The 25,302-nt window shown below is 36.3% G+C and overlaps 5 protein-coding genes across 6 annotated transcripts; 1 reads left to right on the top strand and 4 right to left on the bottom strand.

Moving 5' to 3' along the window:
• The first annotated feature begins 569 nt into the window (after positions 1-569).
• Positions 570-2,727, top strand: LOC108816216 (probable L-type lectin-domain containing receptor kinase S.5). The gene has a single exon (XM_018588785.2). It carries the CDS (start codon positions 646-648, stop codon positions 2,599-2,601), a length of 1,956 nt encoding a protein of 651 aa, XP_018444287.1. The 5' UTR covers positions 570-645; the 3' UTR covers positions 2,602-2,727.
• On the bottom strand, positions 2,698-5,855 carry LOC108815224 (probable protein phosphatase 2C 68). Its single transcript, XM_018587868.2, has 4 exons — positions 5,606-5,855; positions 5,001-5,380; positions 3,111-3,347; positions 2,698-3,024 (listed from the first exon to the last, which is right to left on the bottom strand). The coding sequence occupies exons 1-4, from the start codon at positions 5,853-5,855 to the stop codon at positions 2,779-2,781; spliced, it is 1,113 nt and encodes a 370-aa protein (XP_018443370.2). The 3' UTR covers positions 2,698-2,778.
• A 5,541-nt stretch (positions 5,856-11,396) lies between these two features.
• LOC108816284 (late embryogenesis abundant protein 46) lies at positions 11,397-12,272 on the bottom strand. The gene is made up of 2 exons (XM_018588864.2): positions 12,113-12,272; positions 11,397-12,026 (listed from the first exon to the last, which is right to left on the bottom strand). Exons 1-2 carry the CDS (start codon positions 12,197-12,199, stop codon positions 11,634-11,636), a joined length of 480 nt encoding a protein of 159 aa, XP_018444366.1. The 5' UTR covers positions 12,200-12,272; the 3' UTR covers positions 11,397-11,633.
• Positions 12,273-12,681: 409 nt separating this feature from the next.
• On the bottom strand, positions 12,682-15,523 carry LOC108814929 (protein EMSY-LIKE 2). Of its 2 annotated transcripts, none has more exons than XM_018587583.2 (10): positions 15,185-15,523; positions 14,794-14,941; positions 14,611-14,720; positions 14,413-14,530; positions 14,150-14,326; positions 13,679-13,747; positions 13,329-13,559; positions 13,180-13,248; positions 13,021-13,084; positions 12,682-12,908 (listed from the first exon to the last, which is right to left on the bottom strand). In XM_018587583.2, exons 2-10 carry the CDS (start codon positions 14,878-14,880, stop codon positions 12,862-12,864), a joined length of 972 nt encoding a protein of 323 aa, XP_018443085.1. In that variant the 5' UTR covers positions 14,881-14,941; positions 15,185-15,523; the 3' UTR covers positions 12,682-12,861. The 2 variants fall into 2 exon arrangements, with proteins under 2 accessions (XP_018443085.1, XP_018443086.1); XM_018587584.2 differs by having other exon boundaries at positions 15,195-15,523.
• A 663-nt stretch (positions 15,524-16,186) lies between these two features.
• On the bottom strand, positions 16,187-16,986 carry LOC108815972 (uncharacterized). The gene has a single exon (XM_018588524.2). The coding sequence runs from the start codon at positions 16,949-16,951 to the stop codon at positions 16,313-16,315; it is 639 nt and encodes a 212-aa protein (XP_018444026.1). The 5' UTR covers positions 16,952-16,986; the 3' UTR covers positions 16,187-16,312.
• Positions 16,987-25,302: the final 8,316 nt, after the last annotated feature.

Raw genomic sequence — 25,302 nt, 5'->3', positions numbered from 1 at the left:
ATCTAGCTTTTTATATGTAAATATGTAATCTAATAATTTTCTTGTTTCACCAGTTGATATCCAAATAACACTTAGCTAGTTACACATTAATTTTTAATTTAAATATCCAAACTTCAGCAAGAGTCACAAATGCTACCTCTAAGATTTGACCTTTTGTATTTTCGCTGGTTAGAAAAGTTCTCGAGAATTTGTCAAAGCCATTTTTATTTTTTAATAATACTACCAGATTTCAACTTCACTTATCCAATAACAAGTAACTTATTAACATATAATTTAATAAATTCAATGATTTTGTTTGAAAATGGTATTACACCCAAATAATAAACGTTAGAAAATAGTTTCAGGTCAACTTTTTCTTGCACAGTTACCAAATTGCGACCAAGACAATCAACATTTTGCACAACGGCATATCTTTTGTTATTGTTGAAATTAGTATAAGATTGAAAAGAAAAGGTAACAAAATATCCTATTCTTGAAAAGTTAAATCTATTTATTTTAGTTCATCATCATGACTAGAATTTCGAGGAAAGTAATTGGTGCTTGACGATGAAGCTCCTTTTAAAATATTATATTCCATTAATAATCACTTAAATGTTTTAATTTTTGCTAATCTCTGGAGCTCTGAACTCAAAAACACTCGCAAAAATGAAAAATTCTCTAACGTGCAAGCTCCTCTTCTTAATTCTGACTATAGCCTGTAAGATCGAGACACAAGTGAAATGCTTGGAGTTCGATTTCCCCACGTTTGAAGAAAGCAACGACTCAGACTTGATCCGTGACAACTCGTACATCGTCCTCGGAGCGATCCAAGTCACTCCTGATATCCGTGGCTCCCTCACGAACCATGCAGGACGCGCGCTCTACAAGAAGCCTTTCAAGCTATGGAACAAAGACAAGAAAGCCACGTTCAACACCACCTTCGTTATCAACATCTCCAACCAAACCAACCCTGGAGGCGAAGGCTTAGCCTTTGTTCTCACACCGGAGACGACCGCTCCTCAGAACAGCTCAGGTATGTGGCTCGGTCTGGTCAACGAAACCACAAACAGAACTCTCGGGTCGAAGATCGTCGCGGTTGAGTTCGACACGAGGAAGAGCCATCCGGATGATCTTGATGGAAACCACGTGGCTCTAAACGTGAACAACATCAATTCAGTTGTTCAAGAATCCTTGAGCGGTCGAGGGATCAAGATCGATTCTGGTAATGACTTTACCGCACATGTGCGGTATGATGGTAACAATATATCGGTTTATGTCTCAAGAAACAACTCGGAGGTATATAATCAACGGAACTTAGTGTTCTCTAGGGCTATAGATCTCTCAGCCTCTCTTCCAGAGACCGTTTACGTTGGTTTCACGGCATCAACAAGCAGTTACACAGAGCTGAACTGTGTCCGGTCATGGAAGTTTGAAGGTTTAGAGATAGATGGAGATGGAAACATGTTATGGCTTTGGATTATAGTCCCTACTGTGTGTCTTGTTGTAATAGGAGCTATCTTAGGGTTATTGTTCTTGAGATCTAGGTCAAGGTCAGGGGAAACAAGCCCTGAGATAGAAGCTGAGCTAGATAACTGCGCGACGAACCCGCAGAAGTTCAAGCTGAGAGAGCTGAAGAGAGCAACGGGGAACTTCAGCCACGAGAACAAACTCGGACAAGGCGGGTTTGGGATGGTGTTTAAGGGGAAGTGGGAAGGTAGAGACATAGCTGTGAAGCGAGTGTCCGAGAAATCTCATCAAGGGAAGCAAGAGTTCATATCCGAGATCACGACGATCGGTAGCCTGAATCACAGGAACCTGGTGAAGCTATTGGGATGGTGCTACGAGAGGAAAGAGTATCTTCTAGTTTACGAGTACATGCCCAACGGAAGCTTGGATAGATATATTTTCTTGGGAGACAAGTCAAGGACAAACCTAACGTGGGAGACAAGGAAGAACATTATAAGAGGGCTATCTCAAGCTTTGGAGTATCTACACAACGGATGCGACAAGAGGATACTCCACAGAGACATCAAAGCGAGCAACGTGATGCTAGACTCAGATTTCAACGCGAAGCTCGGAGATTTCGGGCTTGCGAGGATGATACAGCAGAGCGAGATGACACACCATTCGACGAAAGAGATCGCTGGAACACCAGGTTACATGGCTCCGGAGACTTTCCTCAACGGGAGAGCAACTGTGGAAACAGACGTCTACGCCTTCGGAGTTCTGATGCTTGAAGTAGTCTCTGGCAAGAAACCGAGTTACGTGTTGGACAAGGAGAACCAGAGCAATTACAACAACAGCATTGTGAACTGGCTGTGGGAGTTGTACAGAAATGGAAACATCATGGATGCAGCTGATCCGAGAATGGGAAGCTCGTTTAACGTAGAGGAGATGAAAAGCGTTTTGCTCTTGGGACTAGCTTGTTGCCACCCGAACCCCAACCAAAGACCGTCCATGAGAACTGTTTTGAAGGTCTTGACGGGTGAGACTAGCCCACCAGATGTGCCTACAGAGAGACCAGCTTTCGTGTGGCCAGCCATGCCTCCGTCTTTTAGTGACGTTGACTACTCTCTTACAGGGAGTCAGATCGATTCGCTCACCGTGCTAACTGGCCGGTGATACTAGCTAGTCTGTTTGTTCATCTAAGTATTCATTTTATTTTGCTAGTGTATTTTTTGAATCACACGCTTTTCAGTTTTATGCATTTGAAAAAAATATACAAAATGAAAGTATATTTTGGAATTTTATTGTAACTATGGGAGTAAAATAACAAATGTACGAAAATACATTTTTCTTCTAAGAGGAGAAGAGACTGAACTTGGAAGGTCCAACGGTATGAGAGAAACCTTTAATGGAGAGTTGAGGAACAGTAGCTTTCTCAACCATAAGAAGCTCATTATCTATGAATATCACAGCCACCGTTATATCATCATGAAAGAATCTTCTAACTCCTCTCTCCACTTTCTTCAAATCATCATACGTCATCCCTTTCTTCTTCGCCGCTATGTTCATCGCTCTTCTCACCAGCCTTCTCGCTATTCCCTGTTGTGTGTTTTTTTTGAGATCAGTCTGATTCACAAAACAGAAAGTGAATATAGTATGAGTATCTTTTTTTTTAAAGCACGTACAGGACGAGGATGTTTATTGACTATCTCTACAGCTTGCTGGTTGCTCATGTGTTCCCATAGTCCATCTGATGCGAATATCACAAACTTATTATTTGTTTGTAGGACTCTTGTGTAGACGCAAGGCTCTGCTAATAGAACCGGTCTTTTTAGCCCTTCAGGGAGATGGAACCGTGGGAACGAAGGACCAAGAGAAAACTCTGGGCGTTTCAAGTACGCATCCCCTATTGATCTAGATACCTGTGCACAAAATGGATCATAAGGTCATCGTCTTAGAACTTGATAAGCCAGGTATGGGCCTAATTTGGGATTCAGAGGGTCATAAACATCAAAAAAAAGATATATATATATAATTTGAAAGCCTATATATTATATAATTTTTTCATAATTTGAAAAAAAAATAGAGAAATTTTTTTCATATATATATATAAAACTAGGTGTTTTCCTGCACTATGTGCAGTAAAAAAAATTTAAAATGTTTTTAATAGATAAATATAAATTATATTAAATTTTATTAATATTATAATTTTTCTTTTTTTTATCAATATTTTAATATAAATTTAATTTAACTGAACATTAAAATTAAGATAAAAATAATTTTGTTTATTTTGAATTATATTTAAGAATGTGCATGTATATATTTAAAATTATAATCTTAGGTAGATTTTTCTATCTAATTATTTTAATTAAATATATTAAATAAATATGTAAAATTGCATAATTGTCAAAAAATTAAAATTAAACAATTTTTATAAAATCTGTAGATATATATAAGAAACTAATGATTTTACGATTTAATTTGATTTTATGATTTATAATTTTCTAAAAATATGTATATATTTTTAATTTAATGATATTTCGAAATTTGAAATGATATAATTGAATATATTTATTTTAATGATGATTTATGAGTTATTACCATATTTAAAAAAGTCAAAAATATAAATCAACAATAAATGTAATATATGAGTTATTACCATATTTTTAAAAAGTTTACCAAAAATATAAATTAACATTAAATATAATTATTCATGTCATATTAATCTATAAGACATGTCATCAATTTTAGTAACCATGTCACAATTATTAATCTAGATGTTTTCATGCACTATGTGTAGTGATGAATTTTTTAAAAGTTAAATTTTATATTTTAAAGTGTAATTTATTAATATTATATATTTTATTATTTTGACCAATAATTAATATAAATATCATTAATTAAGCATAAATTAAGAGTAAATATTTTTTTAATTTTAAATTATATTTAAGAATATATATGTATATATAACGTTAAAATATTAGATTAAAAAATTATTTATTTCATTTGGTTAAATGTATTAAATCAACTTGTACAAAATTACTAAAAATCATATAAATTTGTATAGTTATCAAAAATTAAAACCAAATAATACGATTTTTAATTTTTTTTTTAATTCAGAAAATTTAGAAAATTTTAGATAATAAAAATTTTATAATTATAAAAGTAAAGTTATATAATATTTCAAAATTCAAAATGTAATATTTGAATATATTTATTTTACTGATGATTTATGAGTTATTACCATTTTCTACAAAGTTTACAAAAAAATAAATCAATATTAAATGTAATATATGAGTTATTGCCATATTCTAAAAAAAATTCCAAAATGTATATAAACATTAAATATAATTGTCCAATGTCATATTTAACCATATGACATGTCATCAATCTTAATAGCCACGTCACAATTTTTTTGTGAAAACGATTGTAGAGAAGACATGTGGCAAAATCACTTCTCAAATATAGACTAGGGGATTTAGAGATTTTTTTTTCATAATTTAAAGGCCTATATATATATATATATATAATATTTTTGGGAGAAAAAGCCAATGTTCAATGGGTTGTGTGCAAACCTGAATGATGCCTTTGATGCGCCACACACCTTGTTTGAGGACAAGGATGCGCGGATCATCCGGATGCGATGACCTAAGCTCTTGTCTGACTTCTTCCTGAGCAGCATTGTGATCGTTTGTCAGTTGCTCAGCTACAATCTTGTTTGACCTGCTATCATTACTACTCATGGAGGAGCCAAGCACAGCACGTGAATCACCAACGTTAGCGATAATCAAGGTCCCTTTCCAGATAACTCCGACGAGACAGCAAGATCCAGCGGCTGCAATCAAGGGTTTTAATCCGCGTGTCCTTCGCACAAGCGTGAGGAACCCTTTCTCGGTTGCGGAAAACGCAGCCCTAAGAGTTTCTTTTGTAATGACACCACGCTCTCTTGAAACTCCTATAAAAGAAAACGTGTTGATCAAGAAACAGCAAATGAACCATTCTAATACATAACTTTCAGACAAAAGCTTCAAACAAGTTGCAATATACTATAATATAAATCAAGAAACAAACAAACAGAGAAAAAAAAAGTCAACGATAATCTGCCACGATAAAAGTCAACGATAATCTGCCACTGTTCAAGAAGAGTGATTAATGAAAGGTGAGAAAAAAAAAAACTAACTCATCAAATGGGAAAAGAGATGGTCAGAGATGTATCTAGAAGCTTCGGGACCACCATGACCATCGTAAACTCCGACGAAGACAGCTCCATTCCCAGTCTCGACTTGGCTATGATCCTCAATGACCTCGTTAGCTTGCACGACCGCCATGGAGAAATCACCGAGAGAATGCCTCCCGAGTTCCCTAGACCAAAGGAGCGAGTCACCTTCCATGTCGTCATGATCATGATCGTCGTCATCGTCCCTGCTCATAAGGGCGTGCCTGTTGGAGCAAATGAGATGCGAGAATAAAGGAGATGATAGAGTTGAAGTTGGTCGTTATCGTTTTGGTGTTTAGTCATTATCTTTTCGAGTCTTTAGGCTCAAGTATTGTTAGGAGTTATCTTGGTTTTCTATGCTTAAGTTTCGGAGTTATCTATTGACGTTTGTAGGCTATATAATGCCATATGTTTTCAATGAATGAATTAAGTTTTACAGAGCAAGAAACAGAGCCTTATAGTTTACAAAGTGGTATCAGAGCTTTCTTGATCAAAGAATCAAAGTCGAAGAGATGGGAGACGATAAGATGAAACTACCACAGTTCGATGGTCATTGGGATCACTGGAGCGAAGTAATGGAGAATTTCTTCCGAAGCAAGGGGTTATGGAGTGCGATTGAAACAGGCTTCGAAGAACCAACGGACGTGACAACGTTGACGGCCGAGGAGAAAGAGCAACTTGACAGCGCTAAGACAGATGATCACAAGGTGAAACATTACCTTTATCAATCCATTGATAGGGTAACGTTTGAACAGATCTTGGATAGGAGAACGTCCAAGATCATCTGGGAATCGATGAAAAAGAAGTTTGGAGGAAACGACCGTGTGAAGAGGTCGTTGTTGCAGAAACTCAGAAGAGATTTTGAGTTACTTGAGATGAAAGATTCTGAGAAGGTGGAAGAGTATTTCACAAGAGTCCTGGCAATTACGAATCAGATGAGGAGTAATGGAGAGGAGATGCCAGACTTGAAGGTGGTAGAGAAAATACTCAGAACCCTAAGTGAGAAGTTTATGTACGTGGTGGTTTCCATAGAAGAGTCTAAGGAGATCGAGAACATCACACTGGAAGAACTACAGAGTTCTTTAGTGGTTCATGAACAGAAGTTCAGAAAACCAGAGAAGGAAGAAGATAAGCTGTTGAGTGTGACTCAAGGAAGAGGAATGGGAAACAGCAGAGGAAGAGGTTTCAATGGAAGAGGCAGAGGTAGAGGACGAGGCCGAGGCTTCACAAACAGAAGCACTGTGGAATGCTACAAGTGCCATAAACTTGGACACTTTCAATATGAGTGCCCAAAGTGGGAGGAAGAAGCAAACTATGCTGAGGATAATGAAGATATGCTACTAATGGCATATATAGAAGTAGATGAGGACGACGATGGAGTTGATACTGATCTGGTGTTGATGGCTCAACCAGGAGCAAAAGAGATCACAAAGAAGACGACATGGTTCCTTGACTCAGGGTGCTCAAATCACATGAGTGGAAGTAGAGAGTTGTTCTCAACAGTGGATGAGAAGTTTAGACACTCAGTCAAACTTGGAAACAACAAGAAGATGGAGGTTGTTGGAAAAGGAAGTGTGAAGATTGTGCTCAGGAACACAACCTATACAATCAGAGATGTTTTCTACATTCCGGAACTCAAAAATAACCTACTAAGTCTGGGACAGCTGCAAGAGAAGAACATCTCCATCGTCATCCAAAAGGGAACCTGCAAAATTTATCATGATGAAAGAGGTCTACTGGTTGAAAGCAAGATGAGTACAAACAGGCTATTCACTTTGATAGACCAGACAGGAGATGCAGAGAGATCAAAGCAGCATTGTTTTCAAACAGAAGCAGAAGATATGCCAAAGCTGTGGCATGAACGGTACGGTCATCTTAGCCATCGAGGGATGAAAACATTGCAGAGCAAAGACATGGTGCGGGGACTCCCTACATTCGGTACGCAGAGCTTCACATGCTCTGACTGCTTAGTGGGAAAGCAACCAAGGAATGCAATTCCTAAGAAAAGTACATGGAGAGCTAAAGAGATACTTGAGTTGCTTCATTCTGATATTTGTGGACCTATTAGCCCAACGTCTCCTAGTGGAAAGAAATACATTCTCTGTTTCATTGATGACTACAGTCGGAAAGCATGGGCATATTTTCTGAGTGAAAAATCAGAAGCATTTACTCAGTTCAAGATATTCAAGAAGAAGGTGGAAACAGAAACTGGTAGAAGCATCAAGTGCCTGCGCACTGATAGAGGAGGAGAGTACACATCAAGGGAATTCACAGACTTCTGCGATAAAGAAGGCATTAGGAGACAACTGACTGCAGCATATACTCCACAGCAGAATGGTATTGCAGAGAGGAAGAATCGAACAGTGATGAATATGGTGAGGTCATTGCTCTCAGCAAAGAAAGTACCGAAGTTCTTCTGGTCTGAAGCTGCAAACTGGACATACTATGTTCTAAACCGATGCCCTACAACTGCAGTAAAGAACATCACACCCCAAGAAGCGTGGAATGGAGTCAAACCAAGTGTAGAACACTTTCGTGTATGGGGAAGCATTGGTCATATCCATATTCCAGATGTAAAACGCAGCAAACTTGATGATAAGAGCATGGCATGTGTGCTAGTCGGTTTCTCTGAAGAATCAAAGGCATATAGGCTCTACAACCCAACGATGAAGAAGATAATAGTGAGCAGGGATGTGATATTTGAGGAAAATAAAGGATGGAACTGGGAAGGAGAAAAGGATCATCAGCCTGAGTCCACTCTTACTTGGAACGATGATGATGTATATTGGGAAGAAAGTGAGGAAGAAAACAGTGATGATGAAGCCCCAGTACCTGCAACAGAGGCTAACATCAAACCAGAACAACCTGCACCAGAACCTGTAGGAGCAGTAGAAGAGCCACACCACGAGCAGGGTGTCCAAACTAGGGAGGGACGAGTCACTAGACGACCTCGTTACTTGAGTGATTACGTCACTGAGGGAGCAGACATGGACGATGAGGATGAGTTGCACATGGCTAACATGGTAGAATTCAACTCTACAGATCCAACTAGCTTTGAAGAAGCAGAGAAAAGCTTAAAGTGGAGAGAAGCTATGGATGTAGAGATGGACTCAATCGTGAAGAATCAAACTTGGAAGCTATCAAGTTTACCAGAGAATGCAAAGTGCATTGGTGTGAAGTGGCTATACAAAACCAAGCTTAATGAGAATGGAGAAGTGAGCAAGTACAAAGCGAGGTTGGTGGCTAAAGGATACACGCAAGAACATGGAATAGACTACACAGAGGTGTATGCTCCAGTCGCTAGAATGGATACCATCAGAACTATTCTTGCAACTGCGGCACAAAGAGCTTGGGAGGTGCATCAACTAGACGTAAAGTCTGCGTTTCTTCACGGAATTCTTGCAGAAGAAGTTTATGTACAGCAACCTAAGGGATACGAAGTAGCAGGACATGAGGACAAGGTGTACAAACTGCACAAGGCATTGTATGGTTTGAAACAGGCACCAAGGGCTTGGTTCAGCCGTATTGAAGAATACTTTGAGAAGGATGGATTCACGAAGTCGAAGAATGAAGAAACTCTGTTTCTAAAAACAGAACATGGTGATACATTGATTGTGAGTGTATATGTAGATGACCTCATCTATACAGGAAATAATCTCAAGATGATGGAAGAGTTCAAGAAGTCAATGCAAAGGGAGTTTGATATGACTGATCTAGGCAAGATGAGATATTTTTTGGGCTTAGAGGTGTTGCAGACGACATATGGAATACATGTCTGTCAAGCAAAATATGCTCTTGAAATTCTGAGACGTTTTGAAATGGAGAATTGCAACTCAGTCAGAAATCCAATGGTTCCTGGAAGTAAGATTGATATGGATGAAGGAGGAGTACGAGTTGATGAGACTTTCTACAAGCAGATCATTGGAAGCCTTATGTACATTACTAACACTCGACCAGACCTGCAATTCTCAGTAAGTCTGTTGAGTCGTTTTATGTCAAAACCGACACAGCTTCATGTTCAAGCAGCGAAGAGAGTCTTAAGATATATAAGAGGAACCATAGACTTCGGAATCTGGTACAGGCGAGGAGGAAGTGGTGAGCTACAGGTCTATACTGACAGTGACTTTGCAGGGGATGTTGAAAGTCGAAAGAGTACTACAGGATATGTTTTTCTTATGGATGGAGCAGCAGTTGCTTGGCTTTCCAAGAAGCAACCAATCGTTACTCTATCAACTACTGAAGCTGAGTACGTTGCAGCATCAGTTTGTGCATGTCAGGCAGTGTGGTTTAAGAGAGTATTGGAGGAGTTGGGACATCTGGTGAGAGGGGGCACGGTCATATGGTGTGACAATACTTCAACAATCAAGCTGTCTAAGAATCCAGTATTTCATGGGAGGTGTAAGCACATTGGAGTACGCTTTCATTTCTTGAGAGAACTGGTTAACAATGGAGAGATATGCTTGGAACATTGTGACACTCAAGAACAGGTAGCAGACATCCTAACGAAGCCGTTACGACGAGAAGTGTTTGAAGATTTGAGAGACAAGCTTGGAATTTGCTCTGCAACGAGTAAGCTAAGTCTTGTGGACCAAGCTTAGTTTAGGGAGGGTTTGTTGGAGCAAATGAGATGCGAGAATAAAGGAGATGATAGAGTTGAAGTTGGTCGTTATCGTTTTGGTGTTTAGTCATTATCTTTTCGAGTCTTTAGGCTCAAGTATTGTTAGGAGTTATCTTGGTTTTCTATGCTTAAGTTTCGGAGTTATCTATTGACGTTTGTAGGCTATATAATGCCATATGTTTTCAATGAATGAATTAAGTTTTACAGAGCAAGAAACAGAGCCTTATAGTTTACAGTGCCGCCGTACCGGTCTTAAACAGAAAATCGTCATTCTCGCCAGCGAGGACCACATCCCTCATTTGCCACCCTCCCGGGAAACCACCTCTTTTAAGTTGCCGGAGACTCACCGGAAGATAAAAAATGATTATGTGGTGGATCGAAGCTGATTATTAAGGTGAATTGAGTCTTCAATTTCAATTAATTAATTAATTTTTATTCTCCTTTTCACTTTTATATTCATATTTCCATGTAATGTAATCAAAATCGTTGACGTGATCTCACGTTAGATTCGTGTTGTCTTTGCTTGATTTGTTTAAAATCAGAAGTCCAAATTCTGCTGTAATGATATTTGTAGTTTATAAAAAAAAAAGATATTTGTAGTTTATTAATTTATCTATAAACAAATGGTCGGATTCATGCCGCTCGAAAAATGATTGCAAGTAATTATCAGATTATGGGTTTAGTAGTCTGATTTATAGGAATATCACATTTAGATTACGTAAAATTCGTGGCATCTTAGTTACTTTATGTGTTTTTTGACCATATGTCTTGATCTTAGTTACTTATTAATGTTTTTTGACGTTGGCGAAGTTGGGGACCAGTGGCAATCGATCATTTTACATATTTCTGCTCAAGGCTCCGGACATATAATATTTCTAAATGATTTGATGTACATATTACTGAGACATCGATCCTCTCACAAAACTTGATAGAAATCAACCCTTTTAGAGGGAAAAAAAAAGCATAACACAGATCAAATTTATGTTGCATCTTATTTTGCATTTTCATTATGTTGCACTTAAAATGTTTTTTTTTTTTCACAATGAGCCTTTTTATGTGTTCCTCAGAATGAAGAGATGATGTTCAATGAATATGGGATGTGTTAGCGATGATCCTCCTTGGTTTGCCAACAGGGAAGAAAGGACAGAAAATCCATTGCGTCAGTGATTGGCAAGTTTTGACATACTAAGATTAACACAACACTTTTATTCAGAAAACCACAACTGTCAAGTCTGTCATCAGATCAAAGACACACCACACAAAAGCAAAGTCCTACAGTTATGAGAAAAACAAAGGTAGGACCAAAAAAAAAGAAAACATGAACACACACAAAGGACAAGTTGACAAGAACATATAAACAAATGACAAAACGTCTTATCCAGTATATCCTCCACCGGTTCCGTACCCAGTGGTGCCACCGCCCACGCGGGTGTTATGAGCGGTGGTCCTACCAGTTCCAGTGTTCGTTCCTATCGGTTCTGTCGCGGCTGTACCATCCACGACGTGCCCCGTTGGTTGTCCCGTGCCGTGACCAGGTAAAGCCGACATCTGGTGGGTCCCAGTTCCGTGTCCGACTTGTCCAGTGGTCGAGTGAGTGGCCGACCCCAGTCCCAAACCAGTTCCTGTCCCAGCTCCAGAGGCTTCTTTCATTGCAGCGTTGTGCTCACGCGCTTCTCTCTTCTGCATCTCAGCTTCATTGATCCTCTCTTCTTTCTTCTGTGTAGCCATCTCTTTCTGAAGAGGGTCTCGTGTTGTCATCTTCTCGGCCTACGAAACCAAATCCAATATGAACCATTATTTATCAAAAGAAAATAATTTTGCGCAAATGATAAATACTATTATAGTAAACCTACCTTTTCCCCCAAGGTGGCTTTGGTCTTGTCCATGCCAGACTTCGCAGAAGCTGCGATGTTCGAAGCTGTTTCCTTCATCGACTGCATTTTCTTCCAACTTTTAAGTGAAATTCAAAGATGTTACGAAACTATAGCTTATGATCCTTATATGTTATGTTGTTCAATGCTTTGCTCGGTGAGCATGTCCCATAATATAGACAATGCCAAAGCCACGTGGTACTACATTCGGTAACTATGATTATTATTTAATTATGCTCTTGGCAACACGTCAGCGATACGTGTCTTGAAGCAAGAGGTGGTAGGTTTTGTGTTGCAGCTCTTTGTCATGCACGTGTATGCAGCGGTAGAGCCGTAGAGCAGTTGGAATATGTCGACGCGTGTTAGGCTTTTTTGGACATAGTGGTGGAAAGAGTTAGTTATGTATTGTTTTATACGTCCGCACCAAACTCTTAACTACACCATTGGGCCTTCGGCCCGTTCATCATCATTGATTGATTCTAGACCTGATGGCTAGACCTGATGGTGTGTTACAAAAAAAAAAAAAAGGCTAGACCTGATGGTCACATAAATTATTATAAAAAAAATTGAGAATGAATTAATGTGTTTTTACAAACAAAATCTCTAACGTATTGTAATACATTTTTCGAAACCAATACAAAATGTTTTCTATCTTCGTAGGGATATTTGCAGGTAAGGATATAAGAAGAGTGCGCTAAGGTTGATGGGTGAGTCTCTTTCTTTGTCCACTGTTATTCCTCATGCATCGGAAGCTCATGCATATACGCTTCCTCTCCATCTGATTCAGCAGCAACACACAAAAACCAAGATAAAAAAAAAAACATAAAATCAATGGTCTTGTAATGAAGTATAGTGACATAGAATAGGCCTCTTCGTTAATTGTTTGTTACCGCTTTCGAAATCAGAAGCATCTGCAAGCCTTGCAATGGCAGAAATAAGCGCCTGTTCATGTTCCTGCATCATCATCCAATAAAAGCAACCACCAAGTTTCAAGTTTTTATAACCGTTTATCTAATAAATCAAAGCGTTCTTTTGTTTGCGTCTCTGACCTTGAGTAGCTTCTTGGCCTTATCAAGCTCGTGCGGGTCAGGAAGGTTAGAATCAAAAACTCTCTCCACCTAATGTGACACAACAGAAAAAACACGTTAGACTAAGGCAAAAGGTTAAAATTCATCCACAGAGAGAAGATACCCTATACCTCTTTCACAAGTGAGTCTGTGTTGAACAGTTCGATCTCATCGAAAAACTTCCTCCCACCACCGTTTTGAGCTATTACTAGATGGTCTCTTCTCGGCTGTGTCATTGGAACTCTCGCTAGACCACCATTGCTTAAGGTTCTTCGACTCCCACGAGTCATTCCACCGCCATGTCCTGCATTTAAAGTTGCCCCATTCTCCTCTCCACCCCATCTTATATCTTGCGGTGGAATCTGCAAATCGTGTAACAGAGTATGTTTAACTGATGGAAAGTTACCAACTCCCCACAAGACATCTTCTTCCAAGGATACCTATTTATATTATATAACAAAGACTCGTAAATGCACCGTACCTCCTTAAGATCAACCCATTCCCATGTTTCATTCGCTGTGTTTATGTCATATACCAACGCATGGCGACCCTGTGAGAAACAGGGTGTTTGTTAAAGAGTATCAATTAAAAAGATTAACTATGACATGTTCAAAATTAAATACGCAACAACAACAAGAACAAAAAAAACAACACCAAACTTCTAGAGTTCTACGACTCATATGCACTCTCATAGGATTCAAACAAGTAAACTCCTACTTTATTCAATTCATCAAGAACTAAACCATAGCTTAGACTTGATTAACTAGAGAAGTCTCTAACTCTCGTCCAAATCAAGATCCAAAATACTCCAACTCATTCTACCTAAATTTCAATCATCCTGACTCAACCGTAGTTGCCCAAAGCTGTCAAAACAGTTACAATAGGGTACTCCTGCACTAGACTATCACAAGGCTTATCTCTCGATGTAAAAGTCTCAGCTATAGAAAGTTACCTCAACTGCATTGTATTGCGTAACTACCGCTTCATAAAAGCTATTGTCTTCAGGCCATCTCGTCCACACTTTTTTTCCAATAAGAGCTTCCGCAGGTTCATTACCTGATACGGCACCACCAGACACTACTACATGGTTGTTGAATGACCTACTTCTAGTAGAACCAATCGATGGATACTGCGTGCACACATCACAACATGATTTCATCAGGAGATAACCAAAAACTAGATATCATCTCATTGTTTCTATGAATGAACTCTTACGGATTGGAACGTCTTCTGCTTCTTCCTAGAAGCTGAAAAGGCCTGACTAGGAAGAACATCGAGGGACTGGTTACTTGCATGCCTAACAACTTGGTTTCCACCTCCCTGTCTCCACTCCCTGTTGAGGTCCATCTCCATCATTACAGCACAATTAATATTACAAAAAAATATAACATTAGCTTTGAGAGGCTTCTTGACCTTATCCTTTTGATAATGTCGTCGTTGTGGACACTGCTCAGCAGTTCCCGGTGTTCATCATCAGATACTCTCAGTTCTTTACGCAGCTCTGTTATCATGCTTTCTTTTTCCTAATCCATACAAGAAAATCATCTGATAGTCCATTTAACAATCCAAGACAAGGGAGAAAAAGGACTAACTTACCCAAGAGATTGCATCAGACTGAGCTTTAAAAGCCCTTAGTACAGCACAGTAAGCTTCCTGCTCAAGTATATGAATCTGCACTTCCATATTCACTCTTAGCACGCAAAAGAACCCTAGCACACACTTGCCATCCAGATGAAGCCTTTTCCTGTCATGTAATAAATACAATTATGTTATCTCACTAACTAATAACCCACACAATCTAAAGACTGAAGCTGGTGGAAAACATATGATGGCTCAAACCCTAACAAAGAGACCCAATCACTTCACAGCTCAGGTGCTGAATCAAACCCTAGAAACCGTTAGATCTCTCAATGAACGAAAAAACAAAGAAAAAACTATTAAACACAAAAAGAAAGAAACAAACTGTTCAATCTAATTAGCAATTTACCAAAGGTTACCGAGGTTTCAGAATGCTGTCGGAGAACCGCAATCTTCAGACACTGACAGGAAACCCTACGAATCCAAAAGATGACAAATTTGACTCCTAACGGAAAGGGCCGATTGGATCCGACGTGTGCGAGTGATGGCAGTGTTAATCGTAGGGGATCCAACGAGGAATTGTAATAAGTTTGGCACTTTTTTTTTGGTAAGAAACGCTTTTGCTTTTGCTGTCGATAGAGATTTGATCTTTCAAAAGCGGAAGTGCAGTGTGTGTTGGGCTAGGCACCAGCTTGCGATATAAAGAGAGAGAGAGAGAGAGAAGATCGATGACGGGGGAAGTTCAAGTTGAGATGAACTAGTTAGTTTGGTCTGAAGCGTTAGTTTATTTTAAAGACTAAGATGACCCGTTCGTGTTTTTTAATTTTTGGGCCTGTCAGCATGATTACTAAGGCCTTTTAGGCCCAATTCTGCTACGTTTAAAATGTTACCCAAAGGAGTTTTTTTTTTAGTTTTAAACCAAAACATAGTAGAATCAGTCACCTAATTAGGTCTGGTTTAGTTTATCTTAGTTACGTGCTTTTTTGGTCTCACCCGAGTATAGATTATAGAGTCTCCTATGTTTTAGCCTAGACCGTTACATAAATGGATATGTAATTGTATGGTCTTGCCCATAATTACAAAACCATATTTTCAAGAGAGATCAAATCTATATAAAAAATTTACCCAAAAAACAAAGAAAAAGGGATCAAATCGGAGTAGAAAAGTCAGATGGTGATTATATAAAAATTCCAAAATCGTTTGGTCCTCTTTTGTATATCAGAAGCAAACAATAATTAGCAAAAGAAGACAAACATAAAGCCAAAGTAACAAACAAAAACCACATTCTCACCCTCCGTTCTCCATTTTTGGATTTGTCTATTCTAGCCTGTTATATTTTTTATAAACCACCATCATCATAAACCATATATTTGTAACACACAACAAACACCACACAATAACACCATCCCTGTGCTTCCAATACAATACATTTCCAGATAATTAGAACACCAGGAAGGAATTCAAAAGAAAAAAAAAGGAAAAGTGAAATTACATAAAAAGAAATGAAAGATGCAAATGGACCCATCATAATCATCAATCAACTGCTAGTATTCAGCGTTTCTTGGAATCTCCTATACGAATCAACCTTCTCCAACATGAATTTCTCATGACTATAGGCTATAAACATATCAGCCAATTTATCGATCTCATTCATCATCTTCATCTCTTTCCCTTCTTTTTCTTCTTTTGTGTCAATCACTTTATCGTCCTCTAGCTGTTTTAGATAGCTAGAGAGCTGAGAGGGTTCTTGAATATCATCATCATCATCATCCATCGACTCAGTCGAATGCATTGACTCCCAAGTAGAGTCGTATTGGAGATGTGCCAAGTAGAGTTCCTCAGGGAGACGTACCGGCGCAGAGACAGGCAACACGTGAGTAGAGCAAAAGTTGTAGTGAAGTCTGAAGGAGCCGAAGAATATATTACTCTTTTGTTTCTTTGAGGCTCTTTTTGGGTAGAACGAAGAAGGCATTGACAAGAGATTGTATTGCTTCTTCCTCAAGACTCTAACAAGAATGGACGAAGCTCTGTAGATTTTGCGGATTAGTCGACAAACTTGAGAGATGATGAGAGTTTGAATCAGGGACTTGAGTTTCACAGAGCTTGATGTTTGTGAAAATGAAGATGGACATTGAGTAGATGACATGGAAGACGTTAATTTGAGTGGCACTGACATTTTCTATCTCTCCCGTTAGAAAATATTTGGTTAGGAAGGGCTTTAATACCCTCTAGTTGAATAGTAAAGCTTGTGAACGTATGGAATGACTGAAACACCCTCTATCTTTTGGACAAATTAAAGGGATGCCATTCTACTTTGAAGATTTTGGTCGTGGTCTTGGGTGGTGTGACCCCACTGATCCTGACATGTCTGCAGAATATTAGGAAATAGTCAGATTTGAAAGAGAGTAGAAGTGACTTTAGATTCAAGTAACCAATGGTACTCATCTGACACTGATCCTTGCTTTTGTACTGTCTATGTTTCAACTACAGTGTTCTAATCTTTGTTAATTTCTCACTATCCACAAGCTAAGATATATATATATATATATTTACTGAATCCTAATCAAGGATTTCAACCGGTTATTGGTATAGCTACTGTCTTCATTTTTGTTGTTGTGTCTTGTTTGATTACTAAAGTTGTTTAGATAGAAGTTCAGGCAGTCACTTACACATTATTGTTGCCTTATTGGTAATATAAGAAAAATGTCGAGCAGTTATCAAATACTCTACTAGTTAAACTCAAGTGATGTATGATTGTGCATTCTTCAGTTTAACAGTGAGTATCTAGGAAGACAACACATTTTGCACTGATTAACTTGCAGAATTCAGCAGCATTTGGTAAAATTTATCCAGAGTTTGGTGTAACACTACCAAGTATGTAAAATCGAATAACAAACCGTACTACTTTAATTATTAAACGTCACCGTAGATTCAAACGGGTATACTAAAGTTGGAAGGAGAATCTTAGACCACATGACATTTATAGACCAAATCCCTAGGATCCCCATATGACCATATTATACACTGCCAGAAAAGAAAAGTTATACAACCCGCTTCCTATATTTCAAAATATTTGGAAATGCCTACTAATTTTCTATATAATTCTCATTTCACAATTTATATTTGGATAAAGTTTGTATCTGGATAAACCCAAACTGACATAGTCGAACAAGAAAAAAAACGCATAAAACGGAACACAACTGAACCGTAATCTATTAAGTTCAAAAAATTATTTTGTCTAAACCACAAGGTGATGATCTAGTGATAGACAGACTCTAAATATTTCACTACAATTTATTTTGAGGGCGGATACAAAGTCCAGATTAATAAAAAAAAAAGAAACTCTTCGTAAAATAACGTGACTACTTACACTGTCCTTGCCAGAGAAGAAAACGAACAAGAATCCAGTCCTCAGCCAAGGGTGAGGCCGAAAACTTTGGTTACATGGGCTTAATTAATGTCTTTGAGCCCATTAAAATAAAGGGATCACATGGCTTTCTCCGGGCCTTGTTCAGACCTCTTTTTTTCTTACCATCAACGTTACGGATTCATGTACAAAAAAACAACATTTTTTTATCCACAATTGCTACTGATCTGTTCGATTAGTTCACATAGTTCCACTCTTTTTAAGATTCAAAATTCAGATTTTCTGATACAGAATCTTAATCAAAACACTAGAACAAAGAAGCTTTTGCGGATACAACATTCATAGAATATAGAAGTATATCAAATGTTGGTTTTAACAATATAACGAATCTTTTTTTAAATTAATGTTAAATTTATTCAAAAAAAGTTATTTACATCACATGCCATTTTTGTTAAAGAATTAAAGAATCAAAAACAAACTATTTTTCTACTCTATCCTTGTGCTAAATCAGTATCTTAAACCACCTTCATATCTCATGTCTCCCATCATCACAATAGAGCCCAACTGATTCTATTATCAATGAATTTAATAAGTTGAACTGGAGTAGAATGAGCTTCCCCATGCTTCCTTTGATTTTTCTTTCTCCATATACTATGAACGGTTGCTTGAAAGAGATATCTGATAGAAAGATTCTTGAAGGGCTTCTTAAACATCCAGAGAATAGAGAATGTGCTGACTGCAAACAAAAGGTCCAAAATATAACGAAAATTTCCGTGTGTTTTTTTTTTGAAACTAAATTAAAACTGAATGAGAGAAGTTAGATATAAAAAACTATTAATAAGAAATTAATATGGAGGAAAAGAAATTAATAAAAACTGAATTTCCGTGTGTTTTTATTATTATCTTTTGTGAAAATTGTCCAACCGGATTTGTTAAAACGGAGAAGCACACAATAATTTATGAACATGCTTTTAAAAATGAAATGGAATTTGTATAAGTTTTATGGGTTTCCAACGTAAAATCAATTGGTAATACTAATAAGTAGAGTGGTCCAAATTTTTTATATATCACTTAGTCACTTTCATATTTCTGATGTGAGATTTTATCTCTAACATTTTCCTTCAAGATAATAATGCGTATAATAATTAATCTCGTAAAATCTATTATACGTTCTCTTGATATGAGTTAGGTTATAGATATGCTCTTATACTATAGTAAGTTTCATGGACTTCCAACTTAAAACTAAAAATTAATTGACAGTAAATGGAGTGTTCTAAATTTTTCATATATCACTTAAATCTCTTTTATATTTTAGACGTGAGATCTTATCTCCAACATAATTCATCTATTTTTCATCATAACAAGGATAGTCATTAAACACTACAAGTGGTTAAACCACAAATCTAGTAGGAGAAAGACTATTTATTTTAAAAAAAAACAAACATAATTTCTTAGTATGTGTGATTTTTTGGAGGATTTACAATTGATTTGTTCATTTGATTCGGGACGTATTTTATACGCTTATTAGGGATCAATTACTTATATTATTTAAAGATTCCAGCTGCAGATCGATCGTGATTCTTTGAGTTAAAATATTTTTCTAGAACTTCAATTCTTTTTCTGTCAACATTTCAATTTTTCTTTTATATATCTCTCTTTAAAATGAGGTCAATTTTCTTCAAATATACATTGCCTTTTAACGAAGTCTACCCGAACTTCCCCCTGCTAAAAATATATTAATTATTTCTTGTGCGCAGGGCCGGCTCTACCCCATGGCAACATGGGCAATTGCCATGGGTCCATGGGTCTAAATTTTTTTTTAGTGTTATTTTACAAATTAAATAGGTCTATTTTGTTTGTTAGATTATCAATTAGTAGGTAAAATTATAATAAAAGATTTATGATTAGATAGACCTAATTTAAATACAATAAAAACAAAAAAAAATATCTTTCACAATTCTCAAATTTTCATTAACAAAACCTAATTTACACATAAAAATTCATTTCTCAATTTTTTTTTCTGAGTACCACATTTTTTTTGCTTTAATTTAGAGAAATATAATAAATAGAAGTTGATTTTTTTTTTATAAAAAGGTCTTTATTTTCTGTTTCGCCTAAGGCAAAAATTTTTTTTAAGACGGCACTGCTTGTGCGAACCAAGAATAATAGTTACGCAGTTTACAAAAAAAAAAAGAATAATAGTTACGCAGATAGATAAATAGATTCACCTCGATATCGAACACTTTAAACAAAAAAATTATTGAATTGAAAACTAGCAAAAATCTGTATGTAAACACGCGTCGGGGGACCATATGTGCCTGGCGAAGACGAATATAAACTCCAGGTTCTTGAAAACAATTTAAGAAATAAAATAAGTTAATTATTGAAGATCTGTTTTAAAATTTTAGTTAAATAAGAAAAAGGTAAGAACTGAGAAATGCAACTTGTAAGAACAGTATTGGGCATTATTTTAACACGTAGGGAGAATCTTACAGTTGTTCCACTGTTGCTTTCCATTTTAAATTGGTTCATTAACTAGAGTTCCACCTTCTGTTATTTCCAAATACCAAACTTCTCTTTATTTTTCGAGGATATAGGATAGCGATCTAAGAAAAATTAAAATAAGCGAAACGTTATTGTTCTAGGAAAATCTAAAATCTAATGAGAACGAGTTACAATTTCGTTTTATGCCCTTGTGTTTTGCGAAGATTGAGATGTTTTACAAACATAGTTTTTTCTTTCTCAAACGAGAGGAAAATGATCACATAATTGTAAAGTACTAATGATAATATAACATCCCGAGTTGTGATATACGAAAAGGTTTAAGAGAATTGATTTGGCTACCTATATCACTAAAGTCGACTTACCTTTTCCGGAGCACATCCTGAAAGAACTCTAGAGTTAAGCGTACTTGAGCTGGAATAATGGAAAGATGGGTGACCTATCGGGAAGTGATTCGCGATAGCATGCGAGTGAGGCTAAAGCACGGGGAAAGATCGGGTGGTGATTGCAGGATCAGTAAATAATGATTTCGAGTCTTGGAAAATTAACGACCGACCATCAGATGGGATAGAGTCCACGAGCCGAGAGAGCGGGCGTGGGTGGCCCATTAGCCGTAGGCGATCGGGGCGTTATAAGTGGTATCAGAGCTGGTTAGCCATCTCAGTTCTGACCTGAGAGGCGTCTTGAGACCTGTCGTGGGGCGCAACGAGGGCGTTGCGTTCTTTGAGAGGGGGTAAATTGTAACATCCCGAGTTGTGATATACGAAAAGGCTTAAGAGAATTGATTTGATTACCTATATCACCAAAGTCGACTTACCTTTTCTGGAGCACATCCTGAAAGAACTCCAGAGTTAAGCGTGCTTGAGCTGGAGTAGTGGAAGGATGGGTGACCTATCGGGAAGTGATTCGCGATAGCGTACGAGTGAGGCTAAAGCACGGGGAAAGGTCGGGTGGTGATTGCAGGGTCAGTAAATAATAATTTCGAGCCTTGGAAAATTAACGACCGACCGTCAGATGGATGGAGCCCACGAGCCGAAAAAGCGAGCATGGGTGGCCCATTAGCCGTGGACGGTCGGGACGTTATAGATAACATACAGAACAATTTCAGAACAACTGCAGTGTAGTCTTCATAGTAACAAAATATATAGTTATAATAGTATATAAAAAGATTTTTTTGTTATTATTAATTATGATACGAAACAGTTTCTAAACATTTGAAACAGTAATCTTAAATATAGTTTTTTCATGCCCTAGCGGATATTGGGTACATTTTATTTTTATCATATTAAAATTATTAAAACACACTCTAAAATGTCTTTATTTAGTACTAATTAATTAGTATACACATACACTGAGATTATTAAAATTTTAAATAACAATATATAACCTAAACAATCAGATTCACTAAAGTGTTAAAATGATCACTGGTATTATTGTGAAAACAGGAAAGTAGAAATATTTAAGACCTATATATGAAAAATAAAAAAAGCTTTCGAAAAGGTTAATATTTATAAACGATTGTATATATGTATGTATATGATAATAGCAGGTTACATAATATATTTTTCTTTTTACCAATTTAGTGAATGTATTCTATAGTTTTTCTCTTTTTGAACGAATGTAAAATTTTATTTAATAAAAAAAATTATGTTGTACCAAGTGCTATTGTTTTGTATATCCAAAAAACCATTTCCTTATAACTCAAAAATCAACTTCCTTTTCTCATGTTATTCGTGTACCAAACCAACACTCAGCCATGCCTCTAGATATCTTTTCCCTTTTCCAAGAGATCATTTACGAAACAGAAATGTGTATCTTATCTATTTTTGAATTGCTGATTTGTCTATCATATGAGATAAGACATTCATACATATAATAAAGAGATAAAGAGACAACCTCACGTCCCTGTCTCGGGCCCCTTTTGTTTTGAAAGAACCCGGCTAATTATCTATTCACTTGGACTGAGACGAACGAGTGTATACACAGAGTTTAATCCAATGTATAAACTGATCAGGCATATTCCATGCACGCAATGTATTTAACAGAAAAGGCCAGTGGACTGAATCGAATTCGTTAACTATATCTATCTTCATAACATATCTTGGTGAAACTTCCTCCGTCCGTATGATAGTCCTTAACAATCTCAGTTTTTAATAGTAGATTTTCCACTAACAGCGTATCCTTCAAAAAAGTAGATTGATCGTAAAAAATGTATTGGGTAAGCGTACTTTTTAACCGGTTGGCAATAATTTTGTATATCACTTTATATAAAACATTACAAAACGAGATTGACATGTAATCTTTCATCTTTCTTTGGGATGATAACTAAAATGGTTGTATTCAACCCCTTCGGTAGAAATCTCTTGCTAAAGAAAGATTGAACTGCTGTTGTAAAATCACTGTCAATGGGTACTCCTTGAGACTGCAAAAAACTCTGTTTTGTATCCATTCGGTCCTGATTCTTTGTTACTCGACATTTTAAATACAACATCCTTTTTCTCCTCATTTGTAATTGGTTTTTATCAGTTGCATTATATCCATCTCAAAGCATTTTTATCATTTGTACTGGGCAGAAAATTATGTATTAATTCAGAACAAAAGAAAAATTAAACACCGCACATATAAACTTGTGATGTTGCGTCCCCACTGGTAAAATTTAATACATTGTATAAAAGAGTTCATGAATCTCGTATAGATTTGAATGTATTCTTCTACAGATAAATTCATAGATATAGGGCCTGACTGGTGTAACCGCAGCGGTTGCGGTTGCGGTTGTGGGAGTTTGCGGGTGCGGGTGGTTGCGGTTTTAAGCATTTTTTAAAGATTTGTACGACTGGTATAGCTGTTAGAAATTGTTGCGTTTGCGGGACTCTTATGACTGGTAAACTACAAAACGCAACATCTGTTAAATAATAATTTAACAATATTTACATTTTACGTAATTATAAAAATATTAAAAATCATAATAATATGATAAATATAAAATTTATATTTATAAAATCATATTATTCAATTTTAAAAAATTATAGAAAATATTTTAGTTTTGAATTTTATAATATAAATTGAAATATAATATGAATACATTTTACAATTTCTATTATTTCAATTGAAAATTTTTATTGGATATTTTTAGTATTATTTTTATTTATTCTGTTTTTAAAAGAAAAAAAATTTACCCTCCTGCAACCGCCCGCAACCGCAAACGCTAGCTGGAACCAGCTTTTGATTTTAAGAGGTTCGGAGCGGTTTGAAGCGATTTGTAGCGTTTTCTGTGATTGTTTCGAAACGCCAACAACCGCTATAAACCGCAAAAGCTGCGTTTGCGGGTGGTAGCGGGAAAACCAGTCGGCACCATAGTATATCTTTGTTAACAAACTTCATCAATATAACGCGTTCATGGAAAACCAACAATCACAAGTATTTGACTATGTAAGTTAAGATCATTAGTTCGTGAAGAAAAGGTGGATGTATATGTTTCAAAGATGATACAAATAACTGGTACCTTCATCTAGAAAAATAAAATAAAAAGATTTGAATAAATCTAGAGTATGCATGGAATGGAATTAGATACTGCACTATTTCTTTGTGGTCGTACCTTTAGTTTTTATTGTTGGGGTTAATAAAGATAATTGATGTTTGGGTGCTTAATGTTGTTTACCTCTAAAGAGATTAACTTTTGAAAATGGAATTTGAATCTCTCAATGCATTTTTAGCATATAAAATCTTATTGGCGCATCGTACCAAATAATAAACAATTTTAAGAAGATAACGAAGTTGCATTTTGGGCCAAACAAATCTTTTTGAAGATGTAGAGCCATTTTGATCCACCCTATCCAGAATAATTCGATGTCTTTTTATACTATATATCAAATTCATGCTCACCAGACAATAAGTGAATCGTTACAATTACATTTTTTATAAGATTCCATGTAAAAAATATTCTCCATCTTGGGTAGAACCAAATAATAATAATAATTATTACTCCTTCCGTTTTTAATATAAATTATTTTAGAGAATTTTTTTTTGTTTTAAATTATATAAAATTTTCAGTTTTCTATGTAAAATTTATTAATAATTAATGTTATTTGTTCAATGGTAATATACATTATATTTTATTATTGGTTGAATTATGGTTAGATAAACAATTAATGATATTTTTGTTTAGAAAAATATAAGAAATAAATTTTTTTTTTAATCTCTGTAACTAAATCTAAAAAGATTTATATTAAAAAATGGAGAGAGTACTAATTTTTAATTAGTGGTCCTAAGTGTGTATTCGAAACCCAATCAACCTTTAACTTTGACAAACGCAGATTTTTTTTTTTGAACCTAACAAAACAGATTTATTTTTATTGGGAACTGAGTTATTATATGTATCTTATATCAATATTTGTAACTACTATTCTGGTTGTAAATTATTGTTTTGAAGTTTCAAACCTTACCTCTTTCAAAAGATTAGTCATTCATAAATCCGATTATATATAGGAAAATCACATATGAAACTTCTAAACTTCTTCTCAACTGGAAATAAATCTTGTATAATAGAAGAGAAATGATTACAGTGAAAAACATCGATCATATATGTTTAAGGTAGCTGAGAGGATTTCTAAAACATCTTGTGAGCTAGATCATGTTCGTTTGCTGGTCGCTAGCGTTAG

This window comes from Raphanus sativus, chromosome 7, assembly GCF_000801105.2.
Source record: "Raphanus sativus cultivar WK10039 chromosome 7, ASM80110v3, whole genome shotgun sequence".
In the NCBI taxonomy this organism is placed as follows: domain Eukaryota; kingdom Viridiplantae; phylum Streptophyta; class Magnoliopsida; order Brassicales; family Brassicaceae; genus Raphanus; species Raphanus sativus.
This window is presented reverse-complemented; position numbering and strand designations above follow the sequence as displayed.